Source organism: Bison bison, unplaced genomic scaffold, assembly GCF_000754665.1.
Source record: "Bison bison bison isolate TAMUID 2011002044 unplaced genomic scaffold, Bison_UMD1.0 scf7180017864193, whole genome shotgun sequence".
Taxonomy (NCBI): domain Eukaryota; kingdom Metazoa; phylum Chordata; class Mammalia; order Artiodactyla; family Bovidae; genus Bison; species Bison bison.
Genome location: NW_011494765.1, coordinates 2,656,423 through 2,674,136, shown reverse-complemented (window position 1 = coordinate 2,674,136; position 17,714 = coordinate 2,656,423). Strand labels below are relative to the sequence as shown.

The following is a 17,714-nucleotide window of genomic DNA, read 5'->3' as shown; positions in this document are numbered from 1 at the left end:
TCAAGAAATGTTGATCCTGCCAGAAGACAAGCTTGTGACAAGAAGACCTTTCTGTTGCCATGTTGATCAAAACTTTGTATTGAACCAAAACCCGCTCAACTTCTGACCACTGAACCTCCTGCTACCACCTGGCAGAGCACCCTTCAGCAAGCCATCACCCTCCTCAGCAACGCAGTCCTTCATGCTGGGAGGGTCTTGGAGGGCGGGGATCAGAGCTTCTTCAGAATGGCTGAGGCTGCCTCCCAATAAAAGGAGTCAAAACACCTCTGAGAGCAAGCCAGAGTTTGCTCCTATTGCAGGATTATCACTTGTCCACCTCACCTGACTGGTTCTGAGACCCACCTTAATGGTTTGCTTCCTTGAAAATGAGTAACTTACGAATCAGCTCAATCAACTGTAATATTTGCCTACTTTGTAAAGACTCCGAAATATAAAGCAGTGACATCATGGCTGGAAAATAAAAATTGTCTCCCACTACACCCCATGCCGTTTTACCATAGGAAAAAAGTATAAAGCTCCATAATATTTAATGAAAAAATGATATGTACAGCACAAGGAATATAGTCATTATTTTATGATAACTGTAAATGGAGTATAATCTTTTAAAATTGTGAATCACTATGTTGTACCCCTGAAACTTAAACAATATTATAAATCAACGATACCTCAATAAAAGTAAATAAAATGATATGCTATTAAGAGTTTACTTAAATTAAGTGGGGGAGGAAGTAAACATGAAACAATACTGGCCACGTATGAGTAACAGATCTGGGGAACGGGTACATCACTGTACTTTCCCGTTTTGTACAAGCTAGAAAGTTTCCAAAATAAAAAGTTTAAAAAGCTAGAAAGACAGACAGAAACGGAGAGATGGACAGATAATTAATGCTTTAAAACTGATAATCCGGGGGCTTCCCTGGAGGCTCAGTAGGAAAGAATCTGCCTGCCAATGCAGGAGACAGGAGTTCAATCCTTGATCCGGGAAGATCCCACATGCCTTGGAGCAACTAAGCCCGTGCACAACTGTTCAGGCTCCTAAAGTCATTTTCTCAAACTGTGTTAGAAATCGAGGGAATGAGGAAGATGATAAACTGGGAGGGCTCCAGTAGGCTTACTGGGGAAGTGGGTTACTCAACAATATGTGGTCCCTGTGAGCCCATGAGGTTTGCTTGGCTTTTTCATTCTCTGAATTAAAGCCTTTGTATATGACATCCACAAGGCGAGCAAAGTCTTCTCAGTGCACAGCGTTTCGTTCTTACCTCCCTGCTCTACATGTTTATTAAGGGACTCAAAGAAACACCTGACTTGAAGTGACTGCAATGGTGATGACAAATTCAAACCCAAAGATTCTAAGTCGTATACAAGAAATACCTGTAAGAGAAGGCTGAATCCTGAGGGTGAGCCGCTTGGCTCGCAGAATCTGGGAGATCGTCAGCGGAGATGTTCTGCAGGGTTTCGTCACGAGGAGAGTCGTGTGCGCTTTCACCGTCACCCATGACTTCTAAACAAATCCCACCCCCCGCAAAAAGGATAAGCAAGTTAATCCGGAATATTCTAGTACTGGTAGGTATTCAGAGCAACTCAACGATAAATTAAGCTGTGCCTTCTGAAAAGAGTTCTTTGAGAGAGAAAGGGAAAAAAAAAAAAAGAAACTTCAAACATATAAATAAACTGCCTGCAACGATAATATATCAAGAGAGCAATTGAGAATAATTTTACTTCTTATCCAATTATAATCCAAAACAATGAAAACCTTTATTAACTTAATAAAGATAATACTCTGTAACCACAATCACTGAACCACAGAACTAAAAGGGGGTCTCAGAAATCATTTTATATAACACCCTCGTTTTTCAGACGTGGAATCCTGCCCAGTCAGGAAGGAGCTGGCTGTGACCCTCTCGGCCAGGCCACACTGAGACCCCTCATCCTCACTCCAAGGGACACCCCCCCCAATCCTCCCCACCTGAGAATGAGCTGGGGACAAACTCACAAATGCAGCCAGCACAGACCTATGGTGCCCCCACAGTTATTTTTATGTTTCTAATTTATCCATTTAGATAATACATGCATGTATACAATCAAAAGAAATGAGAAGTTCCTTAGTGTAATAAAGATACTGTGCCTATGTGGAAAAAAAATCTCTATTCTTAGGAGATCATTTCAAATACTTCAGGAAAAAAGTACATATAGAAAATGTGGCAAAACATTAACAACTGGTAAGTCTAGGCAGATGGAGTATAACAGACCTTCACTGTACTATTCCAACTTTTTTGTTATTTTAAAACTTAAAAAGAGTAGGTGGTTTTCTCAGGCTCCTGTGAGTCCGCCTTGAGCCAACTCATGTTCAGTTTGTCAGAGACTCTTCCAGAGACGCTCTAATATTAATCTTGGGGATTATACCATGGTTTTTTGACAACTGTTTACGGGAGCTACTAAAGGGCTACTTGGAAGAATGGATACGTGTGTACGTATGGCTACGTGTGTACGTACGGCTACGTGTGTATGTATGGATATGCGTGTGTACGTATGGCTACGTGTGTACGTATGGCTACGTGTGTGTGTATGGATACGCGTGTGTACGTATGGATACGTGTGTACGTATGGATACGTGTGTATGTGGCTGGGTTGCTCTGCTGTGCACCTGAAACTACACTGTCAATTGACTAACTCCAATGTAAAAGAAAAAGTTAAAAAAGAAAGAGGCTACTTTCAGTTCAGACCACTTTCATGGCAGTGACATAAAAGTTCCTATTCCGTTCTTTATCAGGATGGTCACCTGCACTTTCGTAGTTTGCCAGAGCTCCCTCACTGGGGCTGGTGCGTTTGATGGCATTCCTGTATTTGTCCAGAATATCCTCAGCGACCTGAGCCTGTGCACTGAGTCTCGGGCTGGGATCATCTGCGGGAGGGAAAGAAGAGGAGGAGAATTAGTGCCCCTTGGTTTGCATCCACTCTGATGTTAGTACGACACCAGTAGCATAATCCCAAAGGCGGATTAGGAGGTAAGACTTTAAAAGAGCACATATCTCAGTGTTATAAGAGGCACCATGCAGCTGCCTACTCATCCCAGGTCTAGGTCTGAGAGCCTTGCCAAGGCATGAAGTCGGGACGAATAGCTCCACTTTCTCATCATCGTCAGATTTCTGCATGACATTGTCAAACAGTTCAGTGCAGACTGAATGGATGATGGGATCCTACAGTGTTTACACTCAAATCACTGTTATTAGCAATGCATGCTAACAGAACTTCCAACAAGGCGTTTTTATACTCAGGCTTCATTTATTCAGACATCTCTATGCTGAAGGAGGAAAAAAACGTATTCAGACTTAAAACTTAACCCTTTTAAATACTTTTAAAATGCCTTCCTCCACTTTTCCTTCATGAATTTTTCTCTCTACACCGTATTTAAAACCTTCAGGTAATTCATATTCTATCTCACTGAATCTCACCATGACAGTTACAGGTGCTGGACTAGAGAGCACTTTTGTGCATGCAGTGGCGTCAGAGGCACTCCCAGAGAATCTAGACATTCTGGGAGAGTGCTTGAATTGTACCTGGCGTACACAGAGAAAAGGTTTACCACCATCACAGGTACTGACAGGCCCACTATCCTGTCAGCAAAATAAGCACATCAGTTATGTTTTCCTGGAGTCAGATGGCAATGTCACTAATTAACAGTTAACAAAGCAAAGAAGTGCTACAGATCTATGGGACAAAACATAGTTCCACGGTGAGATGTGAATTCCTGAGACAGATCTAGGCCAAGCAGGTAATATCCACACTCTGGTAGAATCCCATTTTTTAAAAAAGTCTTAAAACATATATTTTTTAAAAATCACTAGAATGTATATATTCCTATGTGTTAACTGCAGCTAGTGTGAATAGCAGCTGACATTTACTGAGCTTAGCACGTGCCAGGAACTGTGCTGAACAATAACCCTACAAGGGAGGTACCATTACCACCCCTATTTTCAAGAAAAGGAAATCTAAGTAGAAAGAGGTTAAGTGGCATGCTCACAGGCTCTTCTTCTCTTTCTACAAAAAACAATATTTAGTGTTTGTGTCTCTGTAAAATTGTGGTAAAACTGTAGGGAGAAACAACTGCCAAAATAATTTAATTTCTGCTATAATAATTTCAATGCATGGTAAGAAAGTCCTAAAAAAACATGATCTTCAAAATGAAAACTTACAAAACCTTTACTGTTACAAAATCTTCTTTCTGCTATTGGTTTTGAGTGCTGTTGAAAGCTCTGAAAAAAGGCTAAACATAGTGAAAGCAATAATGTTGCTTATAACCTTATTTCTATAATGCCACTTAAAAAAAATTTATCTGAGGACAATAAACAACAAGAACAAATAACTAAAACATACAAAAAATGCTATATGTACAAGGGGATGAGTGTTCCAACTTAAGTAGTTTTTCATAGTAAAAAAAAAAAAAATTGCATATGATTAAATATCCAAAAGCAAGAAAATGGTTTACATTGCCATAAAATCATGATAGATGATCCAAGAGCCAATAATGATTAAAAAACCACCTATGTCTAGGAGAAACTGGGAGGGGGTTTATGAAATAACGTGTGGTAAAAGGATACAACTCTGATTTAATCATGAAAAGCCGTGTCTAGGTATGGAAAGATTCAGAGAGAATATGAAAAAAAGAAAAGGTGGCGAGATGATGGACAGACTGTTAAGAAATTCATAACATTCCAAAAAATTGATTTAATGATACTTTTCCGTGAGTCATTAATTAAGAGTGTGTAGAAATTTCTGCACCAGTCGGGCAGCTAAACTGCTTGAATCAAACACAAACAAAATGGAATATTTTATGGGAAAAACTTAGTCAACTTAGCTTCTCCTTTAGGCACCAAGAACTAATAAAAATGTATTGCCTAAAGACACGAATAAAAAATAATTTAAAACTTCTCCAAAGTTACTAATTCAAACATTTTGAAAACCTGAGATTTCTTCATTGAGTATTCCACTCTGTAAATGGTGGTGGTGTTCTAAAACGAGGAGCATGGTAAGAAAACACGGAAATCTTGCCCAAACTATGCCTTTCCAATTCTTCTCAATCAGACTAAGTGCCAAGATTCATGTGTGATTTGACTTAACACCCACAACCCTTAGCACAGTGCCTGGCATGAGTCAGATGTTCAACAAGTGTTTGCTGGTTGAATGAGGCCTGACTGCTCTCAGCAGGAAACCTGGCCTGAAAGCACAGCTACTGCTGATAAAAGCCCTTTATTCCAGGAAAGTCATTTCATTAAATAAACAGGAAGGGACGCCGGGACATAGAACCGTCTACATGTATTTCAGAGCTAGACATGATGGGGCTATGCGGTGAAATGGGATTCTACCTGTACTATGCTGAGCTCTTTGAGGAGGATGTTCTTTTGAAACTTATCCCATTTTTAAATAAAAACCTTCTTTTTACCTGAGTAGGATAACATAATTTAAAAATCAACACAAGAAAAAGAGAGACGAGGAATTAATTTCCCTCCAGACGCTCTGCAGTCACTGGAGACAGTACACAGCTATCAAACTCATGGTTGGCTTGTCAATACTACCTCTCATACTTTTTCCTTTCAGGGTGTTCATTCATAATATGCCAAAAAGAAGCTGCAAAAATACAAATGCTGCATGAGGTAAGAACCCAACCCCTAGTTATATATTCCTTGGGTCAGATAACAATGTTAAAATGATTCAAGCTGTAAAAAAACTGGTCAAGTTTACAAATCTACTGATGTTGTTTGAACACTTCTCGGGGAAAAAAGGAAATGATTAGGTAAAACAGAATTTCAGTGATCCTGAATAATCAAGAACTATAGATGGAAATAAACTGAGACTTCTACAATCAACGTTAAAGGAAACTACCGTCAGTGATCCAAAGATACGGCATGCACAGCGCTGAAACCGTCACCACACTTTCCTCAAAGGCATGGGAGGTCGTCATCCCACTAAGATGTCGGGTGCTAGGGCAGGCCCAGAGGCTCAGGGTCAGGGGCCTCATCATAAATGCAAGTTATGACAATGAGGATGATGATGGTGGTGGCGGTCTGCAGGAAGAGCACACTGTGGCCGCCAACTGGAAACCACAGAGCTATGAGAACATACTCCCCACTGTACACACACAGACACACTCGTCTAAAAAGGCAACGCTTATGGCACCCAAGAGAAAGTGTTATGAAATATGTGCTCTGGGAATGAAGGAGCCAGGAAGTCCATGAGTCTACAAACCTGTGAGTGTTGAGAATCTGTCAGGCCCCAGATCATCTTTGTCTTTTTCTTGTTTTTCTTTCTTTCTAAATGGTATAGGAGCTGGAAATTAAATAAAGTCAGTAGTGTGACATATAACATACTGCACTACTCGGCAGACAGCAGTCATTCTGGAGTTAACTGGTGTGCCAACATTTCTAAGTGGAAGGAAGGTGAAAAGTTTAAAAGCTAAGAAATCCCGAGTGTCCACTGATTATCATTCTTAACATAGCATTGAAGGTTCTTAAAGAAGTTTTCAGAATCTGCTTTGAGGTCATCTGCCACAGGAAGAAGGATTTAACAGGAATCTACTGGCACTGAATCAAAACCACTGCCTCTTAACCTCTGCTCAAAAAAACACAACACGTTCAAAGCTCTGAGCCTCATTCTCTCCTCCTCTAGTGGGCCTGAGTCTGGCGTGAGAGCAGTGCTCCTCAGCTCCTGAGCACCACAGTGCCGAGAAGCGGCCTTCGGAAGCAGCCCCTCCCTTTAGTTCTGGATAATCTCTCCTTCCTAGAAGAGATGCTTTTGCCAACTCAGATTTCAATACCTACTGGAATGATGCCAGGCTATTCACACAAAAAAAGCGAACAATGTACACAACTGCCTTCCAGAATAAACACTAATATTCAGGGTATTATCATTCTCAATGATTATAAACATAAGAAGCTTAAGTTTATTCCAAGAATGTAAAGAATGAATTTTCAACGTTTATTAATAGCATCCCTTTTTCCTGCAGTAATTATTAGCAATACATATGTCAAAAGTCCTACATGTTTAACTTCAATGGAATATAATATTTAAACAACTGTGGCCTGCCTGACTTTCATTTATGAAACCATTGCCACTTCCTGCAAAGAACAGGAACTATCACTTCTAAAGCTGTACCTTAGCATTCACCTGAGTGAAAGCATTTTCTATAACCTCAAAACAGCATGAAACTCAGGCCCCACAAGAACCTCCCAGAGGAGTTGAAATTTTAGCTCTCTGAAAGAGATTTGGGGGCTTTGCTTCTTGTTGCTATTATTGCATTCTGATATCTTATAAAATTACCTTTGGGCATGGCAGAAACAAAACGTTTTCTCCACCAAGGTCTGTTCCTGTCTGATTTCTCATCATCGCTATCTTTGCGTTCTTCAGTCTGTAGAAAAAGTTTGATGTTTTATTTGTAGTTGGACAGCAGGATAAATTACTATGAAAAGGATTTTAGTTAGTCTGTAAAATACAAAAACCACTCATTTGTCTTCAAAGCAAAACTGTTCTTATTGTGGTACAGGCAGCTTCTGGAACATAGACGTATACCTTTCAAGCACTAGACTGATTGATTACTTGAGGGCAGGCATTATCTCACTACTGTCAGTAAGCCAAAAGGGTAATAGAGTCCAGCATAGAGTAGGCACTCAATAAATACTCATAAGGGATGACTAAATGCAATGCAGATAAAATCTAGAGATTTGGAGAGAGGTAGCAGTAGTATTAATAATAAAACTAAGTAGGTACTGTGTGCCAAACACTGAATGAAAAACATGTATTACCTCATTTAAACTTCACAGTAGCCTTGTGGGTGCTAAGTGGCTTCAGTCGTGTCTGACTCTTTGCAACCCCACGGACTATAGCCTGCAAGGCTCCTCTGTCCATGGGATTCTCCAGGCAAGAATCCTGGAATGGGTTGCCATACCCTCCTCCAGGGTATCTTCCTGACCCAGGGATCAAACCTGGGTCTCCTGCATTGCAGGCACATTCTTTACTGTCTGAGCTACCAGGGCAGCAAAAGGGCTTAACAATAATATTTATAGTCTCAGGAAATAAATATTATTACTAAGCCCTCTTTATAGATGAGAAATATGAGGCTAAAAAAGGTTATCTCCCCACGTTCCCCAAAGTTATTCAGACTGGATGTGGCACAGCTGCTCAAAGCTAGATGTGACCAATTGCAAAGTTGCTGCTTTGACCATCAATTATGAGTTATCATTAAGACTACATGTCAAAAAGCAGAGACTATAATTCCTTTACTAATCTATGATATGACCCTAGACAAATCATTTTATTTTTGTTTTCTCATCTACAAAATTGGAACTAAAAATACCTTCTCTGAGGGCATCCATGTGAATGGGATATCAGAACCTAAGAAGGGAAATGAGGGCACCCAGGGAGGGTTCAGTGGTGGGGGTGGGATATTCATTACATGAGGGAGACTCATCAATTAAGTACCTACATGAAGAATCATGAAAGCAGGCTTCTCACTGCTGGAGAAGGGAATTGCAAACACAGAATGAGAGACATGAATTCTGCTGTTCTTGAACTGGAAATGTTTCTCTACATAGAAAGATAGAGAAATATGCACTGGAGCATCGGGTTGGCACCTAAGTCTCACAAGGCTGGGGGAGGGAGGCTCTTTGTGTCTCATTCCAACTTTTTTTAGTAACCCTGTGAGTGCTGAAAAATTAAAAATAATAACTTATTGGAAAAAGAAAAAAAGCAGTTCCTCTATCCATCTCTGACGGAAACCGTGAGGTTTAAATGAGATACAAAATCACTTGTAGAAAAGTTAAAAGTATCATAAAAATGCAAGATACTACAAAACCAAAGTAGAGGGATTTTTTTAATGGGTTAAGGTGCTGGACATACCAGACTGACAAACCACCTTTAGACATGACTACTGTCCCTCCTTCACCCTAGATTTATATATTCCGCATTAATTTCAGGTATCAAGAGAACTAGGCAGATGGAACACTAACTGCAGCTGACCATAACGAGCAAGCTCTTCTGCATGGCCTGTGTCCCGTACCTCTCCTCTTGAGGAGTCCTTACTCGGGGATGAAGATGAAGAGTGAGGCGCAGCCACCAAAGAAGTAGCACCAATGGCTGCGGCTGGAGGGAGTTCTCGCTCTTCATTCCCTGGGCGTCGGTTCCAGCTGGGGTCGCTCATCGGGCGCCGGACAGAAGACACGACGTCGGAGCTCCTGCTGCGAACTAATCTCTCGGGGTACGAGTGCCTTTGCTTAAACGCCTCCATCTCAGCTGGAGTCAGGATATGGGAACCGAAGGTAGGCAACCTGGCCTCGTTTCCTCCCACAGCTCCTTCCAGGATCGGGGGGTCTGGGGGTGGGTGCGACGGCCGGGCATAGTGAACTTTCGGCCTTACCACAGCAGAAGCTCCCCCTGCAACACAGGAAAAACGTTCTCAGCTGAGACACAACTGGTCCCAAAAGGCATGAACAAAGGGGTTGTAGTTCTGCTCTTCTGGCCGTGATAGAACAGGAGCCAGAAAGTTCACCCGACTACTTTACCTTCGTGCGAAGACAATGGATCAAACATGGCAAGCAGAGACTCTGACTGAGACGGAGGAGAGGTCAGCTGGTGGGCACCTGAAAGACACGGGCAGACGGTGTGACCAACTCAGGAGTCATGACTCAGAGGCGGTCTCCACGCAGCGAAAAAGGCTCTCTCTTCCACAGGTTTCCTTTTTGACCAATCAGAACTTGAGGGGCATACCAGAAAAAACAGTCTAATAAATAGTATATTCTGATTACGTCAAATTCACTTTAGGTTTTTATCTACATACATGGATTTTAATTATGTTTAAGTGGTCTAGTATCCATATGCCTATTACTTTTAATGGCCAAATTATATTGTGGTTATTGCAAAGAGCAGAGTCAGAAGATGAAAATCATCAAAACTTTCAGAATGTTTTAAGTTTCCTGAGTCCACTTTGCCTTCACCTATAAAAACAAAGACAATACTACCTACAGAAGGAGCATAAATTAAAAGTTCTAAAACTTGAAATTCACTATTGTTCTCAGCAACAGAGAACTCATAACAAAAGTGAGTCAAGCTACATTATACCACAAAACAAACTTGAACCTCTAAAATACGTTATTTTAAAGCTACAGAGTAAAAGATGATTCCTCTGAGCATGAGTGCTCAGTCGCTCAGTCATGTCCGACTCTTTGCGACCCCATGGACTGTAGCCCACCAGGCTCCTCTGTCCATGGAATTTTCCAGGCAAGAATACTGGGACAGGTTGCCATTTCCTAGTCTAGAGGATCTCCCCAACCCAGGGATTGAACCCATGTCTCTTGCATATCCTGCATTGGCAGGCAGATTCTTGACACCTGTGCCACCTAGGAAGCCCCCTCTAAGCATATGTCTAAACAATCAAAATGAGAGACTATTAAAACACATAAGTATGCAGAGACTAAAACTCACAAATATATGAAAGAAACTCTTGCTCTAAACTTTCTAGTCTGAGTTCTTTTTTGATAATGAATGATAGTATGATTTTTCCATTTGATTTTCCTTTTGTTCTGTCTTATAATTACTTTCCTTTCTAAAAACTACAGAAATAGTTTATCATTAGGAAAGATAGCTTAGAATTATCAGTTTTCAAGATTTTGGTCTTAGGTCATGTAAAACATGCTTAATTTCTTTAAATTATTTTTTTATATTTTGGCTGCACCACACAGCACGTGGTATCTTAGTTCTCCACCCAGGTTCCAACCCACATACCTGACAGTGGAAGTGTGGCGTCTCAACCACTGGGCTGCCAGGAAAGTCCCTTACAATTTCTTAACCCTAAAACCTTACTTATATGTAAGGTTATATATAATATATAACTAATATAAGATATATTATAAGATATATAATAAGATATATCTTATATATCTCATATAAGGTTGGTTATATCTAATATAGTTAACCATACTAGCAATTAAAACTGAAAATAATATATAAATAAAACACATTTAAACTTTTGATAAATTTTATATTAAAATGTTACATATATTAATTCAATTGAATACACTCATTAAATGGTAACACAAATAACCTTTTTAGGTGAGGAGTAACTATATTTTCCAAAATAAAAAGCCAGAAGAGTGACACGTTTACATTTTTGCAAATTCCTTCATAGAACACAGCTAAATTCTCCTATCTGCTTCTGCTTTCCATCTGTTGCACTGTGCTGTTGTGGTTGACGTATATAAGGAAAAGCTGATCACACACAGATATGCAAGTAGAAAGGAGATAATATTTTAACAGCCTTTTCAGGAAACTGTGGATATTATTCTTCAAATACTATACCAAACCTTGGCAGTAGTAACTATTTTTTAAAGGTTAGCTACAATTTGGAAGCTGAAACCAGACCAACGAACTTTTTTGTACTGTTACATTAAAATTCAAGTGGTCTGTCTTGCACTTTGAAGGAATCTTTTACCCAAGCATGATTTTGTTACATCATGTGTTGGTCATCTGGAAAATATTGGTTCAACTAGATAAATGCAGATCTTCCAAATGTTGACACCATTCATCATATAATATCCAGAAAAAATGACACTCTCAGTATCACCACCAATCTCATCAGAAAAGTTTTTAAATAGCAGTAATCTGTCATGCTCATGGAGGTAGACACAAAGCTTTCAAAAATTCTGACTTCTATCTGAAAGCCTGAATTTTATCACTGGCAACAAACTCTACCCTGTAAGTTGTTTTCCTTGAAATAACAGGCTCATTTTGTTAATTTTCAAGAAATGTCTGCCAAATACCCAAGTACCAATAACTACAGCTTATCATTCTTTCAAGTAAAAATGATGTTTCATGAAAAAACAAACAATGAAAAAAGAAAAAAAAAACAGCTACTTCAGCTCATAACTCAATCATATAAGCTTTTCCTTAGACATGCCATCATATTTCAGAATGCAGCAAAAATCCATTAGGGATATTTCCTGTGTCTTCAGAATATTAGACAGATGTGTACTCAAGGGTTGAGATATAAAATTAAATACTTTTTACTGCTTTATCAAACACATTCATAAGTAAAACTTTTATTTTTTTTTAACTCTGAGAAAAGAATACAGTGACTGGTAGCCTGGTCCTGCTGTCCTGCTTTGTCCTAAAGGCCTCGGCAAATTTACCCATCTTTGCTTGTGTACTATCAGTGCAACGTCAGTATGGTACAAAGGACAATAACCTTTTACTATATGAAACCAGTTTTGACCTCATACCTCCCCAACCCCTTGAGAGGTCATAAGGGCCCTCAGTGGACCATGGACACGACACTCTGAAAACTGCTGGTTTAGAACAGTGGTTCTCAACTGGGGCTTACTGTACCACCGAAGTGATCATTTGGCAATGATTTTTGGTTGTTCCCCGATAGCTCAGTTGGTAAAGAAGCTGCCTGCAATGCAGGCAATCCCAGTTCAATTCCTGGGTTAGGAAGATCTGCTGGAGAAAGGATAGGCTACCTACCCACTCCAGTATTCTTGGGTTTCCCTTGTGGATCAGCTGGTAAAGAATCCGCTTGAAATGTGGGAGACCTGGGTTCAATCCCTGGGTTGGGAAGATGCCCTGGAGAAGGGAAAGGCTACCAACTCCAGTATTCTAGCCTGGAGAATTCCATGACTGTATAGTCCACAGGGTCACAAAGAGTCAGACACGACTGAGCAACTTTTACTTTTGGTTGTCATGACTGCACAAGAAGGGGATGGTACGCTTCCAACAGAGGCCAGAGATGCTGCTAAACATGCTACAATGCATAGGACAGGCCCCACAGCAAAGAATCACCTGGCTCAAAATGCCATAGTGTTGAGGTAAGAAACCTTGGTTTAGAATAAACAAAAATGTAAAAATAAAAGTACTTCAAAACCCAGTACCCAAATCCTGTAAAGCAATTATCCTTCAATTAAAAAACAAATTAAAAAAAAAAACCATTACACAGTATATAAAATCACTACTTACTGGCACTCTGGTACTTCTTCCCAGTGCTTTCTTTAGGATAGGTTTTTTTTTTTTTTACATTTTATTATCTTATATATAAAATGCTTTAAGATAAAATTTCCAAGTGATATTATGTTCTAGGTATTTCTCCAAATTATTTCATATTCTTTAAAGTATTTAAAAAACAGCTGTGCAAGTTCTAATAAGTGGTTACTTCAAAATTCACTTAGCCATTCTATTTTTCAGTTCTTAGGTTGTTTTAAGTTTTCTGCCAATATAAATATTATGAAGAATATCTTGGTGCCTAAGACTTTCTCCATACATCAACTGTTTCCTTACGACTGATTCCTACAATGGATTAACTGAATGAAATTTAGTCTGTGAACCTTATTTTAAGGCCTTATACACATAATGCCCCAAAGATGTATAACAATTGATATCACCATCAGCAATGTGTTAAGGTTGACAGTTTCAGTCATGGATGTGATCATTTCTATTAATAAAAGTCATTCTCATTTCCCCTTCTTACCATGGGTGACTTCATCCATGTCTGGACTAGTGACAGAATCTTTACCCCCAAAATCAGAGCTGCACTCAGATCTCAGATCTTCAATCTTATTGGGAATATCCTCAGAGGTTGCACTTATGCCTTCAGAAAAAAAAAAAATATACATATATGGTAAAAAAATTAACAGCAAGAACAACAAAATAACCACACAAAAAGTATATGAAGTTTGGAGAAATGTATATAGTCTCACATTCTTTTGTGTCCCAGTTCTTTACAAGGGAGTTGTTTGGTATTATATCCTTTCTCGTACTATTGCTTAAATATATTTACTTTGATTTGTACAACATAATCAGAATTACCACACGACAGCTAAATACAGTAGCAGAGGCTACCAAGAACAGATAGTTATAGAGGGAACACACACACACTGTCTATCAACCACTCTGACAAGTTCTATAAAGGCACATAGTAACTTCTCACAGATGTCAGATCCTGAAGAAATAACTGTTTCCTGGGAGTTACTCAGATCTTAAACAAAATATATATCTTTGCTATTGACTTTATAAAGGGGAAAGTGGGAACACACCTTCAAGTCCTTATTCCTTAAAACAAGACAGACATACCCGACACAACACTGAGGCCTGGTGTGCTGGGGCGGGAACTGACCTCCCTGACATCCGTATCATCAGATGTGCTACCCAGTCCAGAACAGCTCTCCAGTTCCTGCAGTCGCTCTTCCTGCTTTAGATCTGGGGCCTCTAAGCAGAAGAAGTGAGGTACCACATTAGTGATTCTGCTAGCACATCACAGTTTCAGCTTTTGTGACCCAGATGAAGAAAGCTACTGGGGCATGAACAGACTCAGTGCAAACAGACTTCCAAGTCTGGGCCAGTTAGCAAAGCCAGTTAGATCAAGTGTTAAAGAAGTCAAGGTTGTGGTTTTTATCCCGATACAGGCCAGTTCACTGTGAACAGATGAAAACTCTGCTTCCAGATCACTAATCTCAGAGTATTTTTTCTTCTGGTTAAGTAAACTAAAGAATACAGGCGAGCCTGCCATTAAATCAACCACTTTCTAAAAAAATAACTCCAATGGTGGCTCAGATGGTAAAGCACATGTCTGCAATGCAGGAGACCCGCGTTCGATCCCTGGGTTGGGAAGATCCCCTGGAGAAAGAAATGGCAGTCCACTCCAGTAGTCTTGCCTGGAAAACCCATGGACAGAGGAGCCTGGTAGGCTACAGTCCATGGGGTCATTAAGAGTCGGAAACGACTGAGCGACTTCACTTTCACTTTCCTGGATGCTTGGCAGTGAGCTAATCCTACCGTCTCCTTATGGACAGGTCAGCATGTCTGAATGTGGTAAGGTTAAAAAACACATATCAAAATCACTTCATATTTTTGAGCCAAGCAGATGAAACAGAATGTAATTCAGATACCCAGTTGCTTATATTTGCATCCTGGTAGTTGATACTTAGTTGAAGCCAAGGATTTAAATTTATAAGCAGAAAAAAAGCAGAAATGCAATACATAAGAGAAAGTACAAAATACACCTAGCAGGCTGCAGTCCATGGGGCTGCAAGAGTTGGACAGGACTGAGCAACTAAACCACCGCCACGTTTATAATAACCCTGCACAAAAGAATTCTTGGGATTCCAGAGTCTCAATTTCAATGCATTTCAAAAATACATTCGGTATCTTTGGGTTAAATTCTCCAAATCTAAACATGCTTATTACCAGGTATTCAACCACTCAAGGTTCAAGCTGTGCTGCTATTCTTCTCTTGCAGTAAGTTAGTAAGAGACATTGAACTCAATGTCCCACATAGAATCCTGATGAGTTACTAACAACTGCTTTCAAGATAAATGAACCAAGTCAGAAAGCACCTGTTATCAGCCTCTGCCATCCAACTACATTTTTTCTTGATGGATGCAAAACATCCTAAACTAATTTATCATTTGAAGTTTTTAGCAATGTTATTGCCTCATACTTGTCAAACGTATATCTGACAAAAGGTATACATAATATAGAAATTAGGATGCCTTACATTTAAAACTTCTGTGCAAATCAAAAGCAAACAATGACAGCATACTAACCTGAGTCACTTGGCAATACCTCTACACTCCAAGCTTCGCTTGTTGTCTCTGATATGGTGGAACCAGTGCAGGGGTCAAGAAGCACTGACCCCGAACCTGGCAGGCACAGTAAACTGCCTAACATGTTCTCTGCTGCTGCACCTGCATAACCAACGGGGAGCAAAGGGTTAACAAAGATCCTCAGGGAAAGAGCAGTGATGAAGGAAAAAGGGCAAACACGAAGCTAACAACATCTCTCTACTCACAAGAAAAAGGCCAAGGTAAGAGTAATTTCAATCAATAAAACCACTAAAAACACACATTTCCCACTTGGGTCACAATAGCACGAATGCCTTTTCATCAGTTTCCTACTATTCACCTTGGTCTCCACTGAGAAAACACAGTTCATTAGGTCAAGTCATTGCAACGAGCTTTAACTCTTGTTTTTCAGCAAATTTTGTGTGTCCTCAGCACTTCTCTAATAATTATAGTCCTTCAGGGATTAAAAACACTCAGAGACATTTAACCACAGAAAGTTATACTGGCCAAACGTTTTTTTCTGGCACATTAACCACATATTCAGAGCAATAAAGTATATTTGCAGGAAAATACACATCTCCTTTGTAGCATTCACTCAACTGCAAATACAACTTATTGCCCAAATACAGTTCACCTATAGGAAAAATATCACTTTGACATCTGGAACAAAATAATGCAAAACCAATTGGGAAATCTATTTATACGTCTTAAAAATACAAACAGAAAGATTAAACATTGTTGTACATCTGTGTTAAAAATAGTCAAGTTCAGAACACTCCACTACTTCTGATTAAACCTAATAAACTTCTCACTTTGACATCTGGAACAAAATAATGCAAAACCAATTGGGAAATCTATTTAAACGTCTTAAAAATACAAACAGAAAGATTAAACATTGTTGTACATCTGTGTTAAAAATAGTCAAGTTCAGAACACTCCACTACTTCTGATTAAACCTAATAAACTTCTCACTTTGACATCTGGAACAAAATAATGCAAAACCAATTGGGAAATCTATTTAAACGTCTTAAAAATACAAACAGAAAGATTAAACATTGTTGTACATCTGTGTTAAAAATAGTCAAGTTCAGAACGCTCCACTACTTCTGATTAAACCTAATAAACTTCTATTTCAGTAGATGAAGAACTTTTGGAAAAAGGTTACTGGCAAAAGTTACCTTTTAAAGATACGTCACAGTTACCAAGGGGAAAAGATGGGGGGCAGGGATGGATAAGTTAAGAGTTTGAGATTGGCATATGCACACTACCATATATGGAATATATGGTCATTAGGGACCTATCATATAGCACAGGGAACTCTGCTCAATGTTCTGTAATAATCTCCATGGGAAAAGAATCTAGAAAAGAGTAGACAGATGTGTATGTGTAACTGAATCACAACTAACAAAACACTGTAAATCAACTATACCCTGATGTAAAATTTAAAATTTTTTAAATGAAAGATATGTCATGAAATAATCACAAATAAAATAATGTCTGGAACATGCCTAAACATAATCACATAATCAGGAGAGGGGATGAAAAGGTGGGAGAAGAGATGAAACAACTGGCCAGGTGTGTATGCGTACTGTTGCATCTGGGTGACGGGTAATGGTGCTCAGTGTACTGTTCTCTCCTGTATTTGTTTGAAATGGTCCATGATTTAAAAAGAAAATAAAGATGGTGATTACAAGACTGTGTGACTCTTTCAGAAGGGACAGAACACTATCCTTAAAAAGGTAACTTTTAACATATGGAAACTGTATCTCGATAAACCTGATACTAGAAAAACAGAAAAAGAGAAAACTGTTCCTTCCTTGGAGCAGAATTAAACCTTCCAGAAGTGAATTCAGGTTTTAGAGAATCTCAATATATTACTCTGAAAGGCTTTACGGCTATAACCCATAAGAATTTTCATTTTAAGGCAAAGTGTTTAGTTTCAAAAGAATATGCTAATCATAGACTAAGAACATATCCTAGGCTCTGTAAACAAGAATTGACAAGAAGATAATTCAAAAGATTGGTTCTTCTTTTTTGTATGGGGAAGAACCCTTAAATGCAGACAGAGAAAACACTACCTATATTTCAATAAAGAGAAAAAAAAAATACACAAATGCC

The 17,714-nt window shown here is 39.2% G+C and overlaps 1 protein-coding gene across 5 annotated transcripts in view; it reads right to left on the bottom strand.

The window, feature by feature from the left end:
• Positions 1-17,714, bottom strand: part of GAPVD1 (GTPase activating protein and VPS9 domains 1) — a 69,803-nt gene that overhangs the window by 15,214 nt on the left and 36,875 nt on the right. For 2 of the 5 annotated variants that reach the window (XM_010844060.1, XM_010844063.1), the window contains exons 11-19: positions 15,579-15,719; positions 14,107-14,241; positions 13,505-13,624; positions 9,552-9,629; positions 9,050-9,423; positions 7,315-7,402; positions 6,244-6,324; positions 2,780-2,902; positions 1,372-1,501 (exon numbers count right to left, since the gene is read on the bottom strand). In XM_010844060.1, coding sequence (XP_010842362.1) covers positions 1,372-1,501; positions 2,780-2,902; positions 6,244-6,324; positions 7,315-7,402; positions 9,050-9,423; positions 9,552-9,629; positions 13,505-13,624; positions 14,107-14,241; positions 15,579-15,719 — 1,270 coding nt within the window. The remainder of the gene's footprint in view (positions 1-1,371; positions 1,502-2,779; positions 2,903-6,243; positions 6,325-7,314; positions 7,403-9,049; positions 9,424-9,551; positions 9,630-13,504; positions 13,625-14,106; positions 14,242-15,578; positions 15,720-17,714) is intronic. The other 3 variants (XM_010844064.1, XM_010844065.1, XM_010844062.1) reach the window with 2 other exon arrangements.